Source organism: Strigops habroptila, chromosome 15, assembly GCF_004027225.2.
Source record: "Strigops habroptila isolate Jane chromosome 15, bStrHab1.2.pri, whole genome shotgun sequence".
NCBI classification, from domain to species: Eukaryota; Metazoa; Chordata; class Aves; order Psittaciformes; family Psittacidae; genus Strigops; species Strigops habroptila.
Genome location: NC_044291.2, coordinates 1,525,085 through 1,548,886, shown reverse-complemented (window position 1 = coordinate 1,548,886; position 23,802 = coordinate 1,525,085). Strand labels below are relative to the sequence as shown.

The window sequence follows — 23,802 nt, the reverse complement described above, 5'->3', positions numbered from 1 at the left end:
CTCTGGTGGGCTTTCCAGGAGCAGGGACAAGCCTGCAGGACCTTCCTCAGCCCAGGGCTGGATGCTGCACTTTTGAGGGGGGGCCAGAAGCTCAGCCCAGCAGGCAGCACCACTGATGGAGGAAGAAAGGAGGATGTGTAACTTCAGGGATCTCAGAGGCAGGATGCCACGTTGTTTTCCAAGCTTGGTGTTCAGGTTTGGACACGGGACCCCCTTCAAGTTCTCACCCAGCCTGCATCCAGGGTATCCCAGGAGGCTCCTAACATGGGTTAGTGCCTGCTGCACAACCACCACTGCACTCAGCTCAGAGGAGGCACCATGGTGGGCACACCGTGAGGATTAATGGGAAAACACCAAACACAAAACAAGTTCCTCTTTTTTCAGTCTTCCCTCTCACCCTCTTCCTCCATCACCAAGTGAAACTTTAAATATATGATTAAAATGACCTATTAAAGAGGAGACTCATTCCATTTGAGCGTATTAATGGTGATTCTGTGCTGGCTGAGGAAGAAAAAAAATCCATAATCATAAGCCTTATTAAAGAACAATATCCTTCAAGGGCTTTTTGGTTTTCTCTTTAGATAGCATGAAGCCTTGAAAAATAGACATAGAAACAGAAAGCAATAGGGACATTGTGTTGCACTGCTGCAGAGACTGTGACACTCAGGGAAATTACCTTCCTATTTTTAGGCACGTTTACAACATGCCTGTTTGCAGTATTAGCTTTGATCCTAAACTCTAATTTAGATGATTCTTCTAAACGCTTGGGAGATCCAGAGTGGAAATTAATTAGAAGTGGCATGAAGTCAACAGGACTCTGAAAAAGCAAAGGGCTAACTCTGCATGAAGTGTTTGTAAGAGGGGGTGTAGGATGCAACGTGTGTCTGGACAAGCAGCAAAGGGCATAAGCCATCCCTTGGCACATGAGGAGGGACCCGCTGTGCCATCAGGGCATCAGTGGAACACAGCCTCCTACACCAGCCCCTCTTCAGCTGACTTCAAGAGAGAAGCCACTGCCTAGCTACAGTCAGATGCAAGCTGGTGTTTATATTTACATGGCTTCATGTCCTTGGGGTGTCCTTGTGGGAAGGAACTTCATTATCATAAAGAATATGTTTTTATTCCCCTACATAAGTACTACTTATTATACACTCATATATTTCCTGACACAACCAAGGGGTCTTTATTGTTGTACATCAAGGTCACTGACAAGTAATATATTCAATCTATTAAGTTATTAGGGAGATAAATAATTTGGATGCAAGCTGAACTCTGAACTTTTACCTTTTCCCCTGCAGACGGGTAGTTTCTTGGCGTTCACAGTAATCTTGCCTGTGCTTGAATAGTAATTCCATTAGGGTTATGACTGCAGCTGTACATATGCAATGACCTCAAATACAATTTCTTTATGGACATGGGCAATAGGAATATTAAAATTTTAAGCCAAAGAGGATGTAATGTAACTTTACATTATTTATTGTAGACACAAATCCTTTATAATATTAAAGGATAAAGAATTAATAAAAGAAAGATCCCATAAACAATCCATAAAGTCAAATGTAGTTCATGATTGAATGCAATTGCTTTTTAGTGTCTTCTGGTTACAGACTTGCACCTCATTAAAAATATCTAGTCAAGAATCAAAAGCATCCTAGCTTGAAAGCAGTTTTCCAGCCCTCTGGTTCTGCTCCTACCCAGAGATAATCTTAATCCAGAGGTTATCACAGTTAATTAGTCCCTGAAACCAGGACCTCTGCACCCACTAAGCAAGGTGTTGCTCTCTGGAGGACCCCAGAGCTGACCCAGGAGCCCAGTCCTTGCCTTGTTAGGAGACCTTGGGGTGGGCTTTAGCCTGGCAGTGCCCCAGGGAGTATTTTGAGACCTGTGGTTTCTTCTCACCAAATATTCTATCAAATAGCTTTCATTCCTGATAAACCTAGCCGGAGAAACTGTAACATGCGAATGTTATGTGCTGAATTCTGGGAAAATAAGTGTTTGGAGCATCATGGCTGCAGCAAAGAGGCTGCTTCCACATCAACACAAAAGCCATGCTCTGGAATGCAAAGAGAGAAGCCAGTCACCTTCCCACTGCATCCCAACTCAGCCACAGGTATTGCAAAGGACAGATGAGAATACAAAGTGCCAGATGCCCTCGCCTAGAAAAAACAAAATTGGCACCACAAAGCAAACCTGTGCCAGGCTGAATCCACCGTGGTGCTGAGTTCCTGGGACTGGGCTGGTGAGGGCAGATGCAAGAGGGCAGTACCAGGGAGCACAGAGCACAACCATGCAGCCGCTGCAGGGCACACAGCTGCAGGAGAAGTCATCCCACCCCAGCTCAGACACTGCTGCTCTCCAGCATGCCTTGGTCTGACCCAGGGCAGGCCCTGCCAGCTGCTGGACCAGGCTGTGGACACCAGTTGCACTCTGCAGTTTTAAACTGGGATCTCAATATCTCTGGGGTACAAGCACTGTCATCACCAACATCTTTCTCAAGGCTGATGTCACGTTGCATGAGATTGTGGTCCTGGTATCGAGAATGTTAACTATGCCAAAAATCACATCATATATTTAACAGGGGTTGACAACCAATGTGTTAAAGCTGCTTTCATGTCAATTCTCTTTCTAATTTAGACTTATGTTGTCAAGAGAATGTTTTCAGCAAGGTTTACATCGGTAGTCTAAATAATTAACTGAACTTTGGAACATGCTTTTCTCTGATGAGAACAGAATGAAAGTGTGTGTGGGGGAAGGCAAGAAGACTTCTCTACCGTAACTATTAATTTTCCTTTTGCAAATACCAGGATATGCAAATATCTCATTTTAACTAATACTTAGCTTAATAAAAAAAGGAACTTGAATAATTAAAGTTACCTCATTAAATTCTAAACACACACACACCCCACACCCCCCCCATGTTGTCAGTAGCTGGAAATCCCCAAAATCCTATTGCAAAAGTGATTAAACACATATATTACTTCCATGTTTTGAAGAAAGCAAGCCTGCCACTCCTTACATTCCTACAGTGGTTTTCACCTGCCTCATTCACTTTTTGGAGAATAAACCAGAAACCTTTACCTGCCTGAAAGGTGCAGAACAACCCCATTGGCAAACAGCATTACAGTTTTATCCCCAGATTTTCTTCAGGCCCCAATCTACTTGGTGCAAAAGCATGTGTGGACCTGAGCCAGCCTGCAGGACCATGAGACTGGTAAAGATTCCACATTCTCTCCTCCTCATCCCTTCAGCATGGCTGCTGAAGGAAGTTTCCAGGCATGAGCACAGCAGGTGGTTTAACTTGGACCCCAGCTCCTCTGTGGGACTGCCAGGAAGGGGAAAGCCAGCAAAAAGCAGCAGTTTATTTTTTCCATGTGAGGAATCACATCCTGGGCATGGCCCAGCTGGCAGACACCAGATGGTGGTGGCTGGGGGTGGATCTGTCACCCCCCACTGTATCAGAGCCACCCCAGCCTGGTCACACAGGCACAAAACAGCAAAAGCCACAAATCTGAGGAGCTCTAGAGCCACGAGCATCCCAGCTGCAGTCTCATTCACATAATCCTCAGCATCGTTACTAGATAGTCGCATGCTGATAGGATTCATGTTCTTGGTGCTGTAATATGTGACAACAAAATAGCTATGATTATTAGTTGCTATTCTGTATTTATTTGGCATTGCAGTTTAGTTTTTTACATATGAGAAAGTCTGTTCTAGTCACCTCCTGAGCTCTTCAGTGCTATCACTTAACTAACCTGGTTTATTTTTCTCTTCCAAGAACTAGCTGTGCTGCTCCTGCCTCTAATTATCGAGGGTGATGTTTTATTCCTACTGCTGAATGCAGAAGTCAAACCCATCTGTGGTGTAATGCTACTGCAGTCAGAGTTCAAGCACTTCTTTTCACATTCTCCATTCTTGCTTCTTTTTCCCCCTCCTCCCTCATTTATCATCCCCTGCCCACACCCTCTCACCACTCCTCACTGTCTTCTTCTGACTAGGACATTACCCAGGGCTCAGAGCAGTTGCTCCCCAGGCACCAGCTCTGTTACAAACACTAGCTTTTGTATTGCAATAAATGAGCAAAATTCACTTAACATTACATTACCATTCACACTATTAATTTAGATTTAAGCAGCACTGTCGCTGCTTAATAATTACTCATTGTAAGGGACATTTACCTGGTATATTACATGGCTGTTAACCCTCCTCTGGCATGTCTTAAATAGTTAATGGTGGCTACTGAACTTGCAAAAAGAGCCATTAAGTGGCTAGTTCTGCTCAGTGTTGCTCAGAATGGCTGGTGGGCCCATTCTTAAGAGTGGACACAAAGTCAAGCAGAGCAAAGGGCTTTGGGTCTGTCCCACAGCAGCTGGTCCCTTACCCAAGTCCACTGTTCAATAAAGGCACATCCCATCAATGATGGATGGGTCTGTCAGGTGGACACAAGCCCTGAATAACACCACTGAGCTCTGTGGAGTAGCTGTCTGGATCCTCCTGTGCCATCAGGATAGACTTCAGCCCTTTCAAATAAGCAGTCCTGCCCAAGGAGTGGATCTCCTCCAGTCAGGGTGTGCTGGGGAGCACAAGCCTTCCCTCTGTGGAGGGAGGGACACATGAGGGTTTAGCTTTGCTGCTGCAAATCAAACGAATGACATGGATTTGTGGCCTATCATCTTGACAGCCTCCTTTAAACTGCTTATTTTAAACAGAGGATTAATAACCTTGCAGAACACAGGGAGCCTGGCTCCTCCCAGGGCACAGGAAAGCCTCTGCATCATCCTTCCCCAGCAGCTGGGCGAGGATCTCCCCACCTCCTGCCCCTACCCTGCACTCTAGAAACTGTGACCCTTCAACCCACAAAAATATTCTGTGGGCTCAGGACATGCTCCTGTTTCAGTCGTAGGAGTAAGGTAATACAGAAACTTGACTTTCCCCTGCACTGCTTGAATTAGGGGGTAGAGGTCTGTGTGGTAAACGTGACTATTCTCTTAATCATCAAAATAAAATCATTTCAAGGTCAAGTCATGTTTCAACGCTGAGGAATAGAGCCTTTGCTCCTCCACCCCCATTCAAGTTGGATAGAAATACTCATCCAGAACATACTTGCAAGTTAAAGCTGTTGAAAAATACAATTGCCCCTCCACCAACCACACACACACACATATATACTAGTGAGTAGCTACACTGAGCAGCATAGAGGAGGTATTTAATCCAAGTCCTTATATCACTCAGCCATTTGAGGGCAGATTTTCCATGCAGCACTGCTGGACAGCCCCACAGAGCCTGTGGGGTAAAGAGTAAGTGAGTAGGGAATAGCAAGAAGGTGCCTTTCACACTTCTGCAAGACCTTGCTGACTTAAAAATGCCACATTTTCAGCAAAGCAGCAGCACATCTAATAAATCACATCTGTACACTGCTTTATTCAAAGGCACTGACAGTTTAGGATTGACGACACCCAGGGCAACCTAGTGTCAAGCACTCCTAATGAAAACTATCCCATTTTGCTCCAGTAGCAGCAGCTGCCAACAGACATAATCTACTGGCATATGGAGAAGGCCATGCTAATCCCTGCAAGGTCATTAACAAGAGGGTGAAAATTACATGCAAAGCACCAGCTGTGGCATCCCCTGCTCCCTCACACTTGATGTAGCAGGGGCAACAGAGGTGAAAAATGCAAGTACATCTCAGCAAGCCAAGCATTTCTATTAAGAGCACAGCTATTTCCTCCCCCTTCCCCAAACCAAGGATCAGGAGTGCTGAAATTCTTCCTGTGCAGAAGAGCAGAAAGCCTCCCACAACTGTCACCTGTTTTCAGCCAGAAGTGACTTGAGGGGAGATGAGCCTCATGTCAGCATCGCTGCAGGGCAGCTGAGGCAGACAAGCCCACAAGAAGGTCTTGGCCCACCTTGTTAATGTGGGTTGGGCTCTGGCACTGCAGGAGGCAGGTAGCCACATCCCATCATTCCTGACAGCCTGTCACCACTGCACTGCTGCCCTTTGTAGAATAGATGCATAGAGCATTGTTACATCCTTCTTTCCAAGCATTTCCCTTAAACCACGCTGGCAAGCCTGAATCTTATTTTTTTTAAACACCCATCCTTATTTGCAAGGTCCCTGCTGGCCCACCCTCCTCACCTCAGGCACCTCATCTTCTGTGTCTCTGCAGCATTTTGCACCTCTATTGACTGCCTGCCTAGTGCATTAGCAAGTACAGACTTGGCTACACTGCCAGCTTCACAGAGCACAGGGGTGCAAGTGCCCTCACAGTGAGGAGCAGCACTGTACGGGGCTAAGAGGAAACCAAGTCTCTAAACTTCCTGCCCTCCATCCCTTAATCTGCAAAGAAGGGCCCTGTCCCTTCAGGATCACCTCAATTTATGTACTTTAACATTTACCTGCAGGTATGAGCTCTGTGTCCATAACCCCAAACTCTCTCCTGAAGAATATTCTCCCCTCATATTAGCATGGGAACTCAAGATCTGGTTTTGTCTTTTCAGTAAATCATGCAAACATTTTTATAAGCAATACATCAATAAGTCTGTTAAACCCCCTGACAACAACTCCCTAAAACAAATCTTTTTCAATTTAAAACCCAGCCTGTGTAACGATCAATCCCATAAACCCCATAATTGTTAACATTACTTTAGGTAATGTTTAAAAACATTAATTTCAAAAAATGTAATAGGAAAAAAGCTCTTTAAATCGGCAAAAAGATGAATGGTCTCCAGCAGCATGACCTTTTTCCATACCACAGTGACATTGAATCATTTTAAAGTTATTTACATTTTCATTCTTCCTTGGAAAAATGTTGACAAGGCTTTCACAGGCCATAATGGATACTCAGCAATGTCTGTGGGAAGTATAACTTCATCAAGAGCCCTTCCTCGATTCCTCTTCACACCAAACAGTTTTAATTGATGGAGGAGAGGTGACTTCAGAGTGAACCTTCTCATTAGCACAACCAGTTGATCTGTGGGAAGTGACACAGCCCCCCAAAACACAGCTAATGCAACCTGTGATGGGGATATTTAACCACCCATGTCTTTGTGCCTCCAGCATATGTGCCTGCAGCTCCCCTTTACAAAGATGAATTTGACCTCCGGGCTTGTAATTGCCACCAGGCTGCAGGTTGGTCTGTGACAGCAGAAAAATACCCGAGAAGTCTTGGCTTTACTTTCCAACCTGTAACTGGAGCATCCACCCGCTGCCAGTTCACTGAGAGGCGGTGTCACAACATACACACACAGCCCATGGCACTCAACACACATCGTGTACACATTATATGCAGCGTACATATAGGCACCCATGTTGCTATACAGCCGCTAGAGTTCTTGGTAGAGAGATCTTTCAAAGACACTTGCGCACATGTGAAGGGCACACGTAACACCAACACAGCACAGTTCGGAGCGGTACATGGTAACTGTGGCTCTGCCCTGAGAAGTGCTGGTGCAGAGATACCTGTTACTTTACAAAGCATTTCCCTGGTAGGCTGAAGTTTGACACCACCCCTGCACTAACTCCAGCAGGAGCAGGAGTGGCCTTAAAATAAGGAGGACACTGGTTTTCCCTTGCTCCATCTTCTGCTGAGCACTTGGGTCTTTCCACTGAGACCAGCAGAAAGTAAAGCATCTGCCATGCTGGAAGCAGGAGGCAACCCCCAAGCGACTCCTGTCCCCACAAATGCAGCAAGCCAGGGCTGATGGGACCAGGCTCAGTCCTGGCGCATGAGCCTTCAGACTTCCATTATATTCCTGCTCCCAATCCCAGGTATTCCAGCCCACTTCCTGTTGGGCACAGCAGGGAAAGCACAACTCTATCAAGGCTCCATGCACTGCAACCTGATCTCTGTGCATATAATATTAATGGCAAGTAATGTGTCAAGCCACAGAGCCACAAAAGAGATCATATTCCAGCTGTGCTGTGCCAGAAGGAGAAACATGGGATCACCTGGACTCCAGGGCCATGCTGGGGCGTGAAACCCCTGCAAACACACAGGAGCTCCCCACACCGACAGCCCCAGCTCTGCTGCCATCCTGCTCCTGCAGCACCAGAAATACCCCACCTGAGCAAAGCACATGCAATTAGAGTTCTTCTGAGTTAATGAGGTGCTTCAACTAACACAAGGAGATTTACTTCTGAAAATGATGATTTTCCTGTTGTCAAATCCAGTGATAAAACCCTGCACAAACCTGTATTTCAATGGACCTGGGCTGCAGCTCTGTCTCCAGGCTGACTCTGTGGTCCCACTGCTCCAGTTGCTGTGGCATGGCTAATATCAGCATCCCACAATTATCATGCAGCATATTAATCCACACAAACAAATGAGCCTGGTCCTCTAATCCAGAAGAACACTTGGGGGACCAATTCTTTATTTCTGAGTGCATGATTAGTACAAATTAAAACCAGAATAAGTTTTAGTTTTGCCATTTCAGGCAGGTTCATCAAAATACTCTTATCCCCCAGAGCCAAGTCCCAGTAAAGGCATAACAAGGGGATGTTTCAACTGGAATGATTAGGATAGTCCAGGAAAATTAATTTTGAAGTTGATGGCAGCCTCCTGTCAGAAACAGGCCACAGTGAAGAGGGTACATTCGGAAAATGAAAATGAAAAGGCTGTGCTAAGTGCTGCTGGTGGCAAGGAACAGAAGAGGGATCTGGCTCTGCTCCTTCTCAATCACTCTCATAAAAGCTCCATTTAATATGAAGCCAATTCAACATGATCAGCTCAACAACTGGAGCCCAGTTCCCAAACACAGAGGTCTGCATCCAAATCCTCCCTCATTTAGCTAAAGGCTCCCCACGGCTCTTGATTAGGGCTGGTGAGAGCCATCAGAGCAGCTGCTGACCAACACAAGCAGGGTAGCGAGGACCACACTGGATATTTAACTTGACTTTCCAGAGAGTATAGTTACAACAAATGCCTTTTTAACACCACTACCACCACATGTCCCCCATCTTCTGCCAGCCTGGGGCTGCTCAACACACACATCCCTGCTTTGCTCCAACATCCGCCACCTGGGCTTTGGGACCTCCATCCCCCTGTGCCTGGCAGAGCAATGGTTATGGTGCTCAGCACTTCTTAGCCAGAAGGGAACCACCATCCCTCCTCTCCTGTACACACAGACACAGCTTGGTTTGTCCCTCTTATCTGCCAGGACACCCCCATCCCCTGCACACAGCTCCCAGAGACACAGCAGCAGCAGCTCCAAGGCAGGACTGCCTCAGGAGCAGACAAGCAGGAATTTTGACATCCACACTCTAGAATTTTCTTCACCTTTCAGATTATAATTGACATTTCAGAAAATAAAACAAATTCCAACAAATTCTAGTTCAACATGCAGAATGAAAAGCAGCCACAGCTCAGCATTGTGTGGCCTCACAGAAAGTAGCCAGCAAACAACTCCAAGCCCTCAAACCAAGACTGTGTTAAAGAAAATGCTTGATGTACATCAAGCTGAGATCACCTGAGGGTTTTTTGGAGTTGTTTTGGTTTTTTTAGTTGAGAAACAAACCACACATCGGGGACCAACCTCCCTATGGTCATAAGGAAACAAATACTCCCTAGTCTGTGGCCCAAACACAAGGACAGATCTGGGGAAATAACAAGCACCATGTTCTGAAGATGAGACCGGCATCACATCCCATGAACTTGCAACAACCTCTCCCAAACCCAGCCCCACAGCCCACACAACTGACCTTCAGCACAGAGGGAAGGCTCGGCCCCAGATGGTCAACACAGACTGACTCCATGATGCTTGAGAGAAACCAGGAGTCACCCGGGAGCCATTAAATAACATCCCTCTTGCCTCACCTGTAGAGCCCAGGTTGGGCTTGTTGAGGCTTATTCCTCTTTACAGGCAGCTTTGAGTAAATCAGCTGTTTTAGGTGGAAATACATGTTCCACCTAAATCCTGCCAGCTCTGTGTGGAGTGTCTGTGGGGGGCACAGCCCCAGGGCCCCCGTTTCACTCTGCTGCTTTGCACTTGTGCTAAATGCCCCCTGATTTACATACAGCAAGAGAGGGGAGCCTGGCATCGCTCCCCCGTGCCTCTGTTAATAAGTATTCTGATGTGCTATTTCCATAGATTGAGAACAACATCCTCCCTCAGAAAACCAGAAGCGATTCCTGAATTAATTTAGATTTCCCGCTGCCTTGTTAGACCAGCTGGATGTGGCACGCTTCATCTTCCCTGCAAACAGTGCCGCGGGCCCGCAGGGACACTCAGCACTTTATAAACCTGTCAAGCCCTTAAGGCCAGCCACCATGAGGCTTCACAACAAAACACGTTGAGGTTTATGGCCACACACACACACACACACACCAGCCAGCCCCGGAGAGGAGAACCACCATGGATGGTTTGGGAAGAGGGGGGATGTTGTTTGGTGCGACAGTTTCATTTAAAAACAGGGAGAAAAAAAATGCACTGCATGATTTATTCTAAAGCATCCAAGCTGCTGCAAACTGCAATGCTTTGAGAGCATATGTATGTACATGGGAAACAGGAGATTGTCTCCAAAGTCATTTGCATTCGCTCCGCTCCCTCCCTCCTTCATGCAGTGAGGGTTTTTAGAAGGCCTGATCCTGGAGATGGCTGAAATACCTGTGACTTCTGCAGAAATCAGAGACTTTTGGGTGCAGAGCACCTGATGGAGCTGGTTTTCCTTTGCAAAATGTATTGTTCTGCCAGTCCCCCCCTTGCCCAGCGCTTCCTACATTGATTTATTGTCTCTACTCTTCCAACTAGAAGGTATTTTTTTTACACAAACATCGATTCAGCATCTCTGTGACCTACCGCAGGATGAGCACTCCCCACAACCCCCAGCACGCAGCTCCCCTTGTCCCCTCGTGTATCCAATGTGCCTTCACATCCCCTGGGCTGCTCCTTCTGCTCAGAGCCATGCCCATCCCCGGAGCAGCAGGACACACGGTCTGGGTGCGGAGCCGCAGGTTGGTCCCTGGAGCCGCGCTCAGCTGGCCACGCTGCTGCCTCCGCTCCGCTTCCCTCCCGCACGGCAGTTTGCTCAGCCTAACAAGTCAGCATCTGATGAAGTCTCTGCCGTTTGGGTCCCTCAGGGATTATAATGTGACTGCAGCAGGTCCCGGCTATTCTCTGCAGCCCAGCGTGTTGTTGCTTCATTAAACGCCAAATTGTTACATTAATTCTAACTGCCCTGTAGAGATGTAGCTGTCAGGAATGATTTACTCGCCTCCAGCTGACTCCGAGACTTTTTACAGGCTCCTGCATAGGAGCTGGAAGAGGCCAGTGGCCGGCTGGGAGTGGGATGCAGGATGTGTGTCCAGCCAGATACTGGCAGCAAGTGGCTCTGCCCTCCCCAGAGAGATGGAGACGCTCTTCAGGCCACAGTGGAAAAATAACCAGAGAGCTAAAAAAGGCGTGGAGTTTGGTTTTGTGTGAACTGTGTGCTGCTGGTGACCAAATCTGCCTCTTAAAAAACCAGCATCTTAGCTGGAATATTTACTGAGCCCCAGTCTCTGGGATCTCTCCTTCACCCTGCACCAATGCCTATGCTGCAGAAGGAGGGTCTGGGTCATAAAAGTGTCAAAAACATCTCTGGTGAGCAGGACTGAGCCAGTTGTTAGCTTTCCTCTGTGTTTTCCTTGGGTTCAGAGCAAGGATCTCAGTGCTTCACACACAGCAAATCTGTCAGAAGAAGGGGGAGGGACACAGGTCCCCTCCATTTGGACACTTGTCCCTGAGGAGCATCGGTGTTCCCAGCGCCCCAAAACAGCAGTGAGGGTGTGTTGGCACCATTGTGAGCTGTTTGGCCCCAGAGGCTCAGGGCTACACCAGGGCTCCTTTATTCATTTGTTAGAAATTACCTGAGTCTTCATTCAAAGTGGAAAGAAGACAAAACATCTTGATAGCAAATCTGCAGTTTTATTGCTTATGAACCAGAAAAGATGATTTAAATAGCATCTTCTGTCAGGGGATCACAGGCTGTGGTTTCTGTAGGCAGTACACACAGCTTCCTGACACCCTGCTCGCACACACACGTATATGTATGTGTATCCTGCTAGAGAAATAATGGGCAGAAACTGTGTTCTAACATGGACAAGCTTGTTTAAACCTAGAAGCCTGGTCTACTTGGCTGTTAAATTATTTTTCATCTCCAGAGTGCAAAATGCTGAGCACAAAAGCAGTGCTTTTGCATTCTATATCAAGGTTTTCCACATGCCCTGTTCCCTATCCACTACACCCGTGTGCCCACAAACACCTGCCCGCATGGGTTAGTGCAAAACACATTCCCACCTAGACATAGAATGGAGATGTCAGAAAGGAAAAAAAAAAAACCCTAATTTGAGCACCTTTGCTTTTTTTCCTGGTGCATTTTTGCTACTTTGGTTTTCTTGTCAGGTTTTAACAAAGTCATCTGCTGCTTTTAAATGTTATTTCCATGTATAAGTGGTGCAGGTCTGCGCTTCCCTGCCTTGTTCCCAGGGACCTTGGTTTGGGCAGGGGGAGCCCAGGTGGGATGTGCAGGGTAGTGAGAACACCTTTGCTTGGATGCTCCAACACACCCGGGACAAGCCACTAGAGGGGACCCTGAGGATGATGCGGCCCCAGCCGCTGTCCCTGCTCCCCGTGGGAGAGGGGTTTCCTCTGGCCCATGTCCCCAAAGGGGCCACAGAGCTGAAACCCCTGCAGAAACTGCAGGAACTCCTGGACAGGCAGGTTGTGTCTGTCCCTCCGACATGAGGGGTTTGATTTCATTGGCCTCATAGAGGAAACTAGAATAAAAAAAAAATAAGTTAACATCCACTTTTTGACGCAAAATCTAATCATTTCCTGCATCCGTAGGGAGTGTGAGTTTAGGCACGACTGCTTCTAAAAGAGGAATATGCTGTTGGGAGAAAAAGATTCATACATTAAATTTTCCTCATTGAGAGCACAAAAGATTTCCTGCCTCCCATGCCAAGCACTCATACAAATCAGCAGAGGTTATAAAGCTCACCTGCAAACTGAGCAATGCAAAACCCCTCTTCCTAATTCTGCTTGGGTTTTACAAGCTGTCACTCAGTTGGATAGTGTTGGGTTTATTTGCTTCTTTCAAATTGGTTTTCTTTTTAACGGGAAGAAAGCATTTATATTAATGGAATCCCCGAGCCTCAGCCCTGAAAGGAGAGGCTGAAATGCAATCCCTGAATTTTATATCAGGACATTCAGGGAGCTCTTTGCCGTGTTCAGATGAGCGCAAGCGGCGGCAACTTTCTGCCCGTTCTGCCTTTCAGAGCAGAGCACAAAGGCAGAGGGGGGGAATTTGCATTTCTTCCTTTCTTAAATTCGGCCATCCGCTGGGAATTCCCAGGGTGAGAGGAACAACAGCGCCGGTTATTTGCGGGGAGGGAAATGATGAAACAAAGATCTTTAAAATACGTGTTCAATTATTATGGTTTCTGGGCAGCATTATCCTAAAATTCACAACATTTCTGCCTTTCTCTTCTTACTTCTGTCTTTTTTAGGAAATCAGAGTATTTTAGAGTATTTTTTACTCTTTGATAAGAAAATATTACACTTATTATTACTAATATTTTTACTTATTATACTTGAACTGCCAACATACTTTGATGCAAAACACCCAAATTTGGTGAGGGTGTTTCTAGCTCATAGGGCAAGAGAGCGGAAATCACAAACTCTTGTTTTTTCTTTGGGTGAAGTTCTATAATCTGCTTTTTAAAAATCCCATCATTTTCTAATTACTCCATACACTTCAACAAGGAATGTCCCTGCAATATACCTACGGGCTGGCAGCAACAGTTGTCTCTATTACCCCATTCTGGAGAAGGAATAAAAAGCAGCCCCAGCTCAGGGCTCAGACTCGAATTTCAGACCCAACTGAGACAGATCTGTGTTTGGCTGCAGGAGACACAGCTTCACCCATCTGGAAACTCCCTCAGGAGCAGAGACACAAGCAAATGTGCACATACCATCCCGCAGGCCCGTGCTGCTGGGGGGTTTTACACCAGCAGCCCCATGGTGTCACACAGAGGGGTTTCTCCCTTCCCTGCTGTAGCTCTTGGGCTGGGCCTCCTGAAATAAAGAGCATGTTTCTCTTTTGAGTGACTATTGCAGCACTAAGCAGTGTGCCTGTACCTGTTTTGCCTTGGGCAGGCTCCTGATAGCTCACTGGGAGCAAGAACTGGAAGTGTCCCTTCTCCCCAGGTGCAAGGTGTAACAGGAGGGGGAAAAGCTGCACAGATGCTTACACAGTGCTGGTGGTTAGCAAGTATTTTGCATTGCTCTGCCCTGGGATCCTGCAAAGTGCAGGACAGTGTGTGCTGGAGCAGCATGTGCCAGAGCACCAGTCATGGGGCTGGACCCAGGGGCGAATGTACCCCAACCCCAGCACTGCCCCCTGCCCAGGCGTGCTGCTGCTCTCAAACTCACATGCTCTCAAAGATGTTCAATGCATGGAAATACCCCAGTACAAATATCCTCCAATTTCCCAGGGGAGCGAGAGCCTCTAAGCCGACGTGCTCTACAGAGCGTCCCCCATCAGATTCCTAAATCAGAGAGTTCAGCAAAGAGCTTCACTCGGCTCTGAGGAACGTGACTGCAGACACTGTATATGAAGACGTGTGTGTGCATGCGCCTCTTGTGTGTGTAAACACACATGAAATGTGTGTGTTCAGTCAAGCTTAATCCCTCAGGGGATTCTTCTTTTCTTTCTGATTTTGAAATATTCCAATATCTGACGTCTAGTGTTTCATGTGCACAACTTGTTACTCACAGACAGACAACATCACACTCTGCTATTTTCCATTGCTTTATCAGCACAGGTTTCTGCTTACACCTTTGTGACGAATGATGAAGAATAACCATGTCCCGTCAAAACCAGCTTGACTGTGATCAAAGCCCGTGCATGCACAGAGCAGTGAATACTGTTTGGATCGCCCAAAGACTGCCAGCCTCCAAAACAGTCATTTTTTGTTTCAGCTTATCAAAGCATTTTCCATAGGTAGGATTGTTCCTCTATTAAAAGGGAAGAGTATAAAGAGTGTATTTCAGCCCTTTGTTGAATCATGGCATTGAGTTTTGAGGGCTTTTACTTTCAGTTTCAGGTGTTGTATTTACCTGCATCGATGCTCTTGATGTGTATTTAGCAAAAGACTATTTAAAGTTTAGCTGACAAATTTATTTGTAATCTTGAAGTATTTGATCATCAGAGAGAAAGCGAGAATATAAATAAAAGACACTGGACATCCACATAATCTACAGTTAATTCCATAATTTTTACAGATAACGATATACAATTGTCTTGCCTTTTCCTCACAGTCTGCTCGCACTAGATCTGTGGAAATACACAAATGCCTGGAACAGAGAAGTGTCACCAGGAAAATGTGTGCTCGCTCAGACATGCAACCCCCGAGAAGGTATTTGGCAACAAGACATCAGGGTGATTTTTGAGACACTTTGCAGTAAAACTGCTGCAAAGGAATTTGAAGGAAAAGCATAAGAGTCACAACCCAGAGCCGATAGTGTTCCCAGGTCAGGAAAAATCCCCTCCTGACCTCGTGATGAAAGTGTGGTTATTTGGTAATAAATACATCTATTCACGGTTCAATGCTTATCTGGAAGAATAAAACTAGCAATCTACAAATTAAAGAGATGAGAAGCAGAATTAACATATGGTTTTCATTTGACAAAGGAAAAGGGTTGCTGAGAAGTGATTGGCATATTAAAGAGCATTTCATTATAGAAAAGTTAATGTAAATTCAAAATAAAACATAACATACCACGTCAGATATAAAATATCTGCTGGAAGAACAGAGTTTCCTACCATGGGTTTCGGACGTGATTCACTATTAACATTTCTCCTATAGAAATATAGACATTGTCACACCTTTTACCGTGGATGAGGACTTTATTTTCTCTTAAAAAGGTTTCGGTGTGGATGGGTGATGAAGCAAGTCCTCGCTTTGGAGAATGCACTGACAACAGAAAGCAAAATACCTTATATCAAATCTGTAAAGCACGAGTCTTGGTGTTTAGTAAAGACACAAGAATGGGTTTGGATGCTCCATGTGCCCGTCGCTGCACTGCGATTGCCTTTGCCCACCGGCCTCCAGCACCCGATGCAGGGTCACCCTCCAAAAGCGTGTCCACTCTCTCCGTGTCCTGACGCTTCCCTGCCCTGCTCAGCAGTCCCAGTTTGTCCCTCGTTCATTTCCAGGAGCAGATGATGTTTCACAGCTCCAAATCCTTTCCCTTCCCACTGCATGGTGATGGACCCTCTATCAAAACTGAGCGTGGTCGACTTCATCCAGCCAAGAGGCCGGGCTGGCGGGGAAATCCGGGTATCCCCCGCTGCTGCCGGTGGAGAGGTCGGAACTGGGTCCATTCCCAGCCAGGACCCTCATGGATGGGGGCACCCCTTGTCCGCTTTGTCCCATGATGCCCAAGCTGTTGTCTGGGTAAACCAAGCTGGAGATTAAAGGCTGGTGGCCTGGCAGTGCTTGCAAGGAAGCTGGTGACTGGGGTATCCCATAGGGGCTGTTGGATCGCAGGTCGTGGTACTGGTCCTGAGCTGGCATGCCGCTGTGATCCAGAGCAAAGCTCCCGTTGGTCCCAGCCTGTCTTCCCAGAGCAGGGGATGCTTCATTGAGATTGCTGTAAATCCCATTGGAATGGCTCATCTCAGACATAGAGGGCTCATCTGAAAGGGAAATAGGCTGGTTTTATTGGGAGAGCAATGGCCACGGCTGGCAGTGGTTGCGCAGGAACTCCTGCAAGCTCTGGGAATGAACAGATTGGAGGGATGGGAGCAGAGCAGCCATGAACTTCTCACTTGTAATTTCTTATTATTCCCATTCTTATTGACAAATCTTCATAGGCGGCCATGGGATTATTATTTTTTCTGAGTACAAACATGTAATACATTTTGGATTTTAAAAATATGCATGAAAAGTACATATTAGAATATAAGACTGTGATCTAAAAATAATCCCTTAAAGGGGAATGTGAGTTCAGTATCTTTGCACCTTTTCCTCTGCAGTTCTATTTGGCTGTGAGATTTATCTGGGATTTTGATAGCATTTTTACCTGAACACTCACCAATGCAAGAAAAACTCTCCATTGCTCAGGAGAAAAAGACGTTAAATCTCAGCAGTAATTTTCTGCTCAGAAACTGATGAAATGTATTTGTATGACTTTAAAACACTTCTGGAAATAGAAGTATTTTGTAAGTTACCAGCAAAACCAGTTTGCATTCTTTAGGGGCAGTGGGAGCTGCTGCATTGCCCTGGCTACAAACCTGTCTGTGGCATCAAGCTGGCAATAATTGTTCAACGTTTTTTAGTTATTATTTATAGTGAATTCATATTTAATGATGCTGATGCACAGCGTATATAAGCAGAGTTGGAAATCAAATAGTTTTCAGGAACACAGGGGAGAAGCTGAGATGCAAAATGTGTGTATAAAGATCCACGAGTAATAGAAATACGTGTGTGTAAATACGTACACAGTTCTGCATTTCAGCTTCTCTTCTGTATTCCCAAAACTGATGCACACACACAGGGGTTTGGGCACTGCAACAGCACAGACCAGGTGCTGGTTGGCCCCGGCGCTGGGCTGGAGCTGAGGCCGTGCCCCCACACAAGGCTGCAGGCCCCAACCTCCCACCCAGCACGGAGCTGCATCCTGCTCCTGCACCCTGGGTCTGGAGGGTGCAGGGTGAGAAGCGCCGGTGTAGGCATGGCCCTGGGTTTGTCAGCAGGAATCTCTGCTCCAAAGATGGGCCCCTCCGACCCAGAAACCTCCTGACATGCAGCAATCTCCCTCCTACAGCCCAGCGGAGAGGTAACAGCTCCCAGAGCTGGGAGGGGAGTCCTAACGCAAATAACCCCCCTTAAATAGGGCGAAAAAGATTTCTACATACTTTCTACATACTTTTCCCCATAAAAATCAGTTCAGTGATTCTGGACTCTGGTTTTGGTATTTCCAAGAGCCCCTTGAAAGGGCTGAACACGAGCAGCGGCTCCAACACCCGCGGCGCTGCCCGGGAGCTCTCCCCGCTCTCCCGCTGCTCCCTCTCGGTCCTGGCGCAGCCCCGGGGGAGCCGAGGTTCCTCTGCGGCGGCTCCGGTCCCCCCCCACCCCGGCCAGGACCGGGCAGCCGGGGCCGCACCGCGGTGAAACCGGCGGGTCTGCGCGCCCCCGCCTCGGGCACTTGTTTTCACCCGTTATATTATAGCTGAAGATTATTAACGTAGCACCGGGGGGGCGAAAGCAGCTTCGCGGGGAGGGACCTCACAGAGCAAAGCCCCTTCACCAACCTGTGAAGGAGACCTCGGCGTCGCTGTCTGGTCCCTCCTCCTGGATGCTGTCCTTGTCAGACTTGGAGGTCCCCCGGGACCGCTTCATGTTCCTGAAGTACTGACCCCACCGCTGCCTCCCCGCGTCCTTCTTCAGCCTTTTCTCCTTGGCCCTGCGGTTCTGGAACCAGACCTGCAAGCAGGGCAGGCCGGGGAGCTCCCTCGCTGCCGGGAAGGGCACCCCATCCCCGCCGCTCCCCCCCGCAGCACGGGCAGCCTCGGAGGGGTCCGAGGGTCGCCCCCTCTCACCTGCACCACCCGCATGTCAAGCCCCGTCTCCGAGGAAAGCTGCTCCCGGACGTGCCGCGCCGGTTTGGGCGAGTTGTTATAAGCGTTTTTGAGGGTCTCCAGCTGCTTGGCAGTGATGGTGGTGCGGGGCCGCTTGGCCGTGGACTCGGCCTCTGCCGACACGGGGAGAGTTAGAGGTGAGGGAACCCCCGGGGACGCGGGACCCCCGTCCTCCCGCCAGCCACCCCCCGACAGAGGATGCCCCCAGCATCCCTCCTGCCCGGTGTGTGAGCGCGTCCCGGAGGGCAGGAGGGCCCCGGGCCGGCGCCCTGCTGCCCTCGGGGTGGAGGGGGCGAGGGGTACCTCTCTGCTTGGCCGTCTCATAGTCTGCCTTGCAGACCAGCCTGCTGTCCTCCATGAGGTAGAACTCGTCGCCGGTGGCCAGCTGCCGTTTGCAGACGATGCAGGCGAAGCAGTGCAGGTGGTAAACGAAGTCCTGGGCCCGGCGCACCACCTGGGTCGGGGGGATGCCTTGCTGGCAGGCGGCACACTTGGTCCCGAAGCGCCTGGGCGGGGGGGGACAAGCGGCGGCCGCTGAGCGCGGCGGGGGCCCGGCGCTGTCCGCGGCGCTGAACCCGCCCGGCCCCGCCGCTGTCCGCGGTGCTGAACAGGCCCCGCCGCTGCCCCGGCCCCGCGCCCTCCCCGGTTTCTCCCCGTCCCCACGCACTTGAAGAAGTCCTCCTTGCAGTAGACGCCGTCTCCGCGGCTGAAGCACTTCTCGGCCAGCTGCGTCTGGCAGTCGGAGCATTTCAGGCACTTGCTGTGCCAGTGCCGGTCCAGGACCTTGAGGATGAACCGGTCCACGATGTGCTGGTTGCAGCCGGCGCACAGCGGGATCTCTGCGGGGAGGCAACCCCAGTCAGCCGCCGCCCCGACGGCCCCGCTGCCTCCCGAAACCGGTTTTGGGACGAAAAAAATTAGTATTCGTTCAAATTCGTTGACGCGGCACCGTGTGAGCCTCCCCCCGCGCCGCGGAGAGCAGCGAAACCCTGGACCACGCACTCCGGGGGAAGCACCGGCGAGCACTGGCGAAAACAAGAAGGATGGGAACGGAATTACCCCCCCGTGCCCACCGCGATAGCCGCCGGCAAAGTTGCAACGCAATTATTCCAGGCTCTTCTTTTTTTTTCCCTACCCTCCAGAAATTCACCTGCAAATAACGGCGCGAGGGAAAGAAACTACCGAAAATCACGAGAATTGCACTGAAAATAAAAATGCGGTCGGCTTGTCCCGTCGCCCTGCAGATACCAACAGAGATGATATAGAAAGAGATGACATAAGGATATAGATACAGAGAAATAGGGATATAAAACTAAACAGATACCATAGCCAAAAACCAAAATTGTAAAGATATACAAACATAAATATGTAGATATCGGTATATATTTATAGAAATAGGTAGGTAAAAATGTGAATATAGAGGTACATAAATATAGATATATCGGTATAGATATAGATGGAGAGAAATATAGACACGGCTGTATAAAGATAGACGCAGATATAAGAGTATCTATATATAAAAATAACTAGATATAGAGAGATGTACAGCTCTGCGGAGGGGGAGCGGTGGAGATGATATCGTTGTATGTATTAATCGTCTCAACAATTCACCGTGTCCCAACAAATAACCCCAAATAACGGCAGCGCTAAAGGCACCCGCAGGGTAACACGGCACAGCCCCGCAAGGTCCCGGTGCAGCCCGGCCCGCGGCTCTTACGCTGCATGGCGACACCGCGGACCGCGGCCGCGCCGCTCCGTCACACGGGCCGCAGGCACTGGCGCATCTTCCGAGGGGTACGGGCGCAGCCCCCCCGCTGCCCCCCAGCCCGCACCCGCCGCCCCGTTGCCGGGGTACGGAACAGCCGCGCTCCCCCCGGGCACCCCCAAGTCACAGCGGCGGTTGTGTGTCTTCCCCCCCAACGGCCGCTGCCACCCCCGCGGCGCCGGGGGTTTAATTCGCTAAAGCGGGTTATTTTGAGCCGCAGCCCTCCCGCCGGTGCCGGTCTGAAGCGCCGGGCGGGCACCGCGCTGTATTTAATCCCCCCCGGGCCGGCGGCACGTCCCCTCCCGCCGCCCCTTCCCGCCTGGGTACGGCGGGAGGGCCACGGCTGCGGAGCGGCGGGGAAGGCAGCGCCGGCCGCGGCCCCGAGCTCATTGTGAGCCGCGAAAGTCGGGATCTGCCCCGGTCCGGGCAAAGCACCGCGCGGCGCGGCCCCCCCGGCGGCACCGAACCCCCTCCGGGCCCGGTTGTCGCCGCCCTGCCCCGGCCCTCCCCCCCGGTGAGCCCCGGTGAGTCCCGCTGCTCCCTTCCCGCTGCCTCCCCGAGCCCCGACGGAGCCCGTTCGGAGACCGCGGGGCCGTGAACGAGCGTCGCGTCCTACGGAAAACAGCGTTTTCGCGTCGTTCTTTCTACGACGAAACGGGGTTCGCTTTCGGCGGTGCCGCCTCCGGCCCCCCCGATAGCAAAAGCATCCCGCGATGCGCGGGGTCAAGCGCGAGCTACCGCGGCTGCGATGCCCGCACCGCGGAGAGACGCAGAAAGACAAACCGGGCAGGACGGGGGCCACCGGCCAGACGGCGGGGGCTGCCCAGCCCGGGGGGTCGGTCCCGATGACACCTCGGTCCCCGCACCCCGGGAGGGTCCCGCCCGGGCTCCTCGTCGTTGTGTTTTAAAGGCCCCGCCGGCTGCGGTCGATGCTGGCGAGAACCGGGGCGGCCCCGCACCGGAACCGGACCGACTGCCCGGGACCGGGCTCTGCCACCCCTCCGTGGGACCCCCGGTGCCCCGGATACCCCGGGGGAGGTCGGTCCGGTTCTCCCCTCCCCGACGGTGCTGCGTCCGTTCGTTAAACGGGAGGAAAAAAACGTTTAGGAGAGGAATTAACGGGAGTTCTTTCAAAGCGGGGAAATAGCCCCATCGGAGCCGGGCGGGGGCTGTGGGGGGGTCCCGCCGTCGGGAAGGGGGTGTCCGCAGACAGAAAATCCCCGTTTCCTCCCTGTCCTCGTTGTGCGGGGAGCGGCGGGACCCCGGGGCAGCAGCCGCCGCTTTGCCGCGCCGGGCAGAGCTCCCGCCGGGGCTGGGCAGAGCTCCCCTCCCGGGAGCGGGCGGGGACACCCAGTCCCGACCCTACGGGACCCAAACGACGGCGTGGAGCGAGCGCGGGGCCGGAGCCGCCGGCGTGCGGGGGCAGCGGGATGTCTCCGATGGCAGGAAAGAGCGGGATGGAGCGTGGGATGGACCGCGATGGACACCCTGGTGCCGTCGGGCCGCTCTCCCGCTCTGCAGACAACCCCGACCGCGGCCCCGACGGCGCCCCGTGGAGCGCGGAACCTGCACAGACGGCAGCACGCCCGGGCCGGCTCCCGCCGGGGAGCGCGGTGGTTTGCGCGCTCCCCCCTTCCCTCACCTGGGCTCCGTGGGAAGGGGCAAAGCTCCGCGGCCTTCTCCGAGCCGGCGCGGACCCGCTCCAGCAGCATCGCGGCCCCCGCGGGCGCGCCGGGCGCCGTCCGAGGTGCGCGGGTGGCTGCGGAGGAGTGGCGGAGCGGCGCGGAGGGGAGCGCAGGGAGCGGCGCGGGGGGTGGCCGCCGCCGCCCGGGGCGGAGCGGGGCCGGCGCGGGGGGGCGGGCCGGGGGCGGCACCGACCGTCGGGCCGGGCCGCAGCTGGGCCGCGGTTCGCCGCGGGGCTCTTTAGCATCACAAAAGCGGGAGGGAGGCGGCGGGGGGAGCATCGTCCCCCACGTCCCACGCGTGACCGGGGCCGCCGCAGAGCCCCCGGCGGCGGCGCGACGGGACCGCGGGAATCGCCGTCGAGGCGGGGGGGGGCCTCCCCCGGGCCCGCGTTTTGTTTGCCCCCGGGTCTCCCCAGCACCGCCCGTGAGGAGCGGGGGGGGCTCTTCCCCCTCCACTAATTAGTTAATGAGCAGCGAGGTAACGGTGAGGACTCGAGTCTGACCCATGGCGACCCGCGCCCTGCGTCTGGGGGAGGTTAATTGCACTAATTGAAGGCTGAGCAGACATGGATATGTGTGTGCAGGCGTGTTGTGCGTGTATCTGCATGTGCATGTGCAGGAACACGCGAGTGTACATGGTGTGGAACAAGAACACGCAGGGCTGCGGGTGTAGCTGTGTGTGCGCAGGGATGTGCACTTGTTTGTGTGCAGTTTGTGTGTGTGCACGCTTGTGCGTGCCAGCCTGTGTCCCTGTGTGTAGGGTGTCTGTACCGGGATGCTTGTGCTGTTCTGCGGGTGCTCATGTGTCTGCATGCATGGAGGTGTTGGCGTGTTCACGGCCATGTTGGGCACACCTGTGTCTCCTCGTGTGCGTGTGCCGGCGTGGACAGCCCCGTGCGTGTGTGCCCCGCTTGCCGCAGGCAGCTGGAGCTGATAATTGTGGTTGTTACTGTGAGCCCGTTAATCCCCCGAATCCCTTTACCTCCTGCTCGCAGGGGATTACAAATTAATAAAAGCAGCTTAGGGGCGGGAGCCTCCCAACATACACAGATGCTCCCGCTGGACGGCAGCACCGGCACTTTCGCCCGGCCCCGAGCTCCCAACCTCACATTAGCCCCGCACCTGTAGAGCATCGGATTGAGCAGCAAGGGCCCAGGCTGACCCCCAGCACAATGTTAAAAGGGGGCACCACCTTTGAGGGTGGTGAGGACAGGGCACGTCTATCCCCATCTGTGTTTGTCCTCAAGACATTGAGGCGCTGAGACCATTCTTCAGGCTCCCCAGGGGAATGTCACTATTTCCCAGGCAAGGTCATGGGCCAGCAAGGAAATGCACATTGCTCTGGAGCAGTGCACTGCCCTGCCCAACTCCAAATATCCTCACCTACAGGTTTAGAAAACCTTTTGATTCCTAAAAGCTCCCTGGAGTGCTTCTGTGGGTGTTTTTACCAGGTCACTCATCCCACACTCTCAGTGGCAGCATGGATGAAGCCACAGAAGGATGCAGAAGCCTCAGTGGACATTAAAGCCATCATGGCCAAAGGGCATGGAAGGCAAAGGCAGAGGAAGATTTGTGTGTGTGTGTGTGTAGAGAAAAAGGCAAATCACCGGTCACAAACCACCACTTTGTCCATCACTCCCACAAACATTCACTGACATGAAGTCATGGGGTAACAGTGAAAGAAATGGAGTTAAAGTTTACCCATTCCTGGTGCTTTCCCAACTTACATGACC

The 23,802-nt window shown here is 51.0% G+C and overlaps 1 protein-coding gene across 1 annotated transcript; it reads right to left on the bottom strand.

Annotated features, from left to right (window-relative positions):
* Positions 1-16,250: 16,250 nt before the first annotated feature.
* LHX3 (LIM homeobox 3) lies at positions 16,251-22,096 on the bottom strand. The gene is made up of 6 exons (XM_030507177.1): positions 22,027-22,096; positions 19,287-19,458; positions 18,923-19,125; positions 18,581-18,732; positions 18,293-18,464; positions 16,251-16,675 (listed from the first exon to the last, which is right to left on the bottom strand). Exons 1-6 carry the CDS (start codon positions 22,094-22,096, stop codon positions 16,257-16,259), a joined length of 1,188 nt encoding a protein of 395 aa, XP_030363037.1. The 3' UTR covers positions 16,251-16,256.
* Positions 22,097-23,802: the final 1,706 nt, after the last annotated feature.

Bases quoted from the DNA above. Each gene is read 5' to 3' on its own strand.
- LHX3 (XM_030507177.1), bottom strand. From the start codon at position 22,096: ATGCTGCTGGAGCGGGTCCGCGCCGGCTCGGAGAAGGCCGCGGAGCTT. The intron at 19,459-22,026 runs GTGAGGGAAGGG...GCCTCCCCGCAG, and splicing joins CCCCTTCCCACGGAGCCCAG to AGATCCCGCTGTGCGCCGGC. The intron at 18,465-18,580 runs GTGAGAGGGGGC...CCCTGCTTGCAG, and splicing joins TTGACATGCGGGTGGTGCAG to GTCTGGTTCCAGAACCGCAG.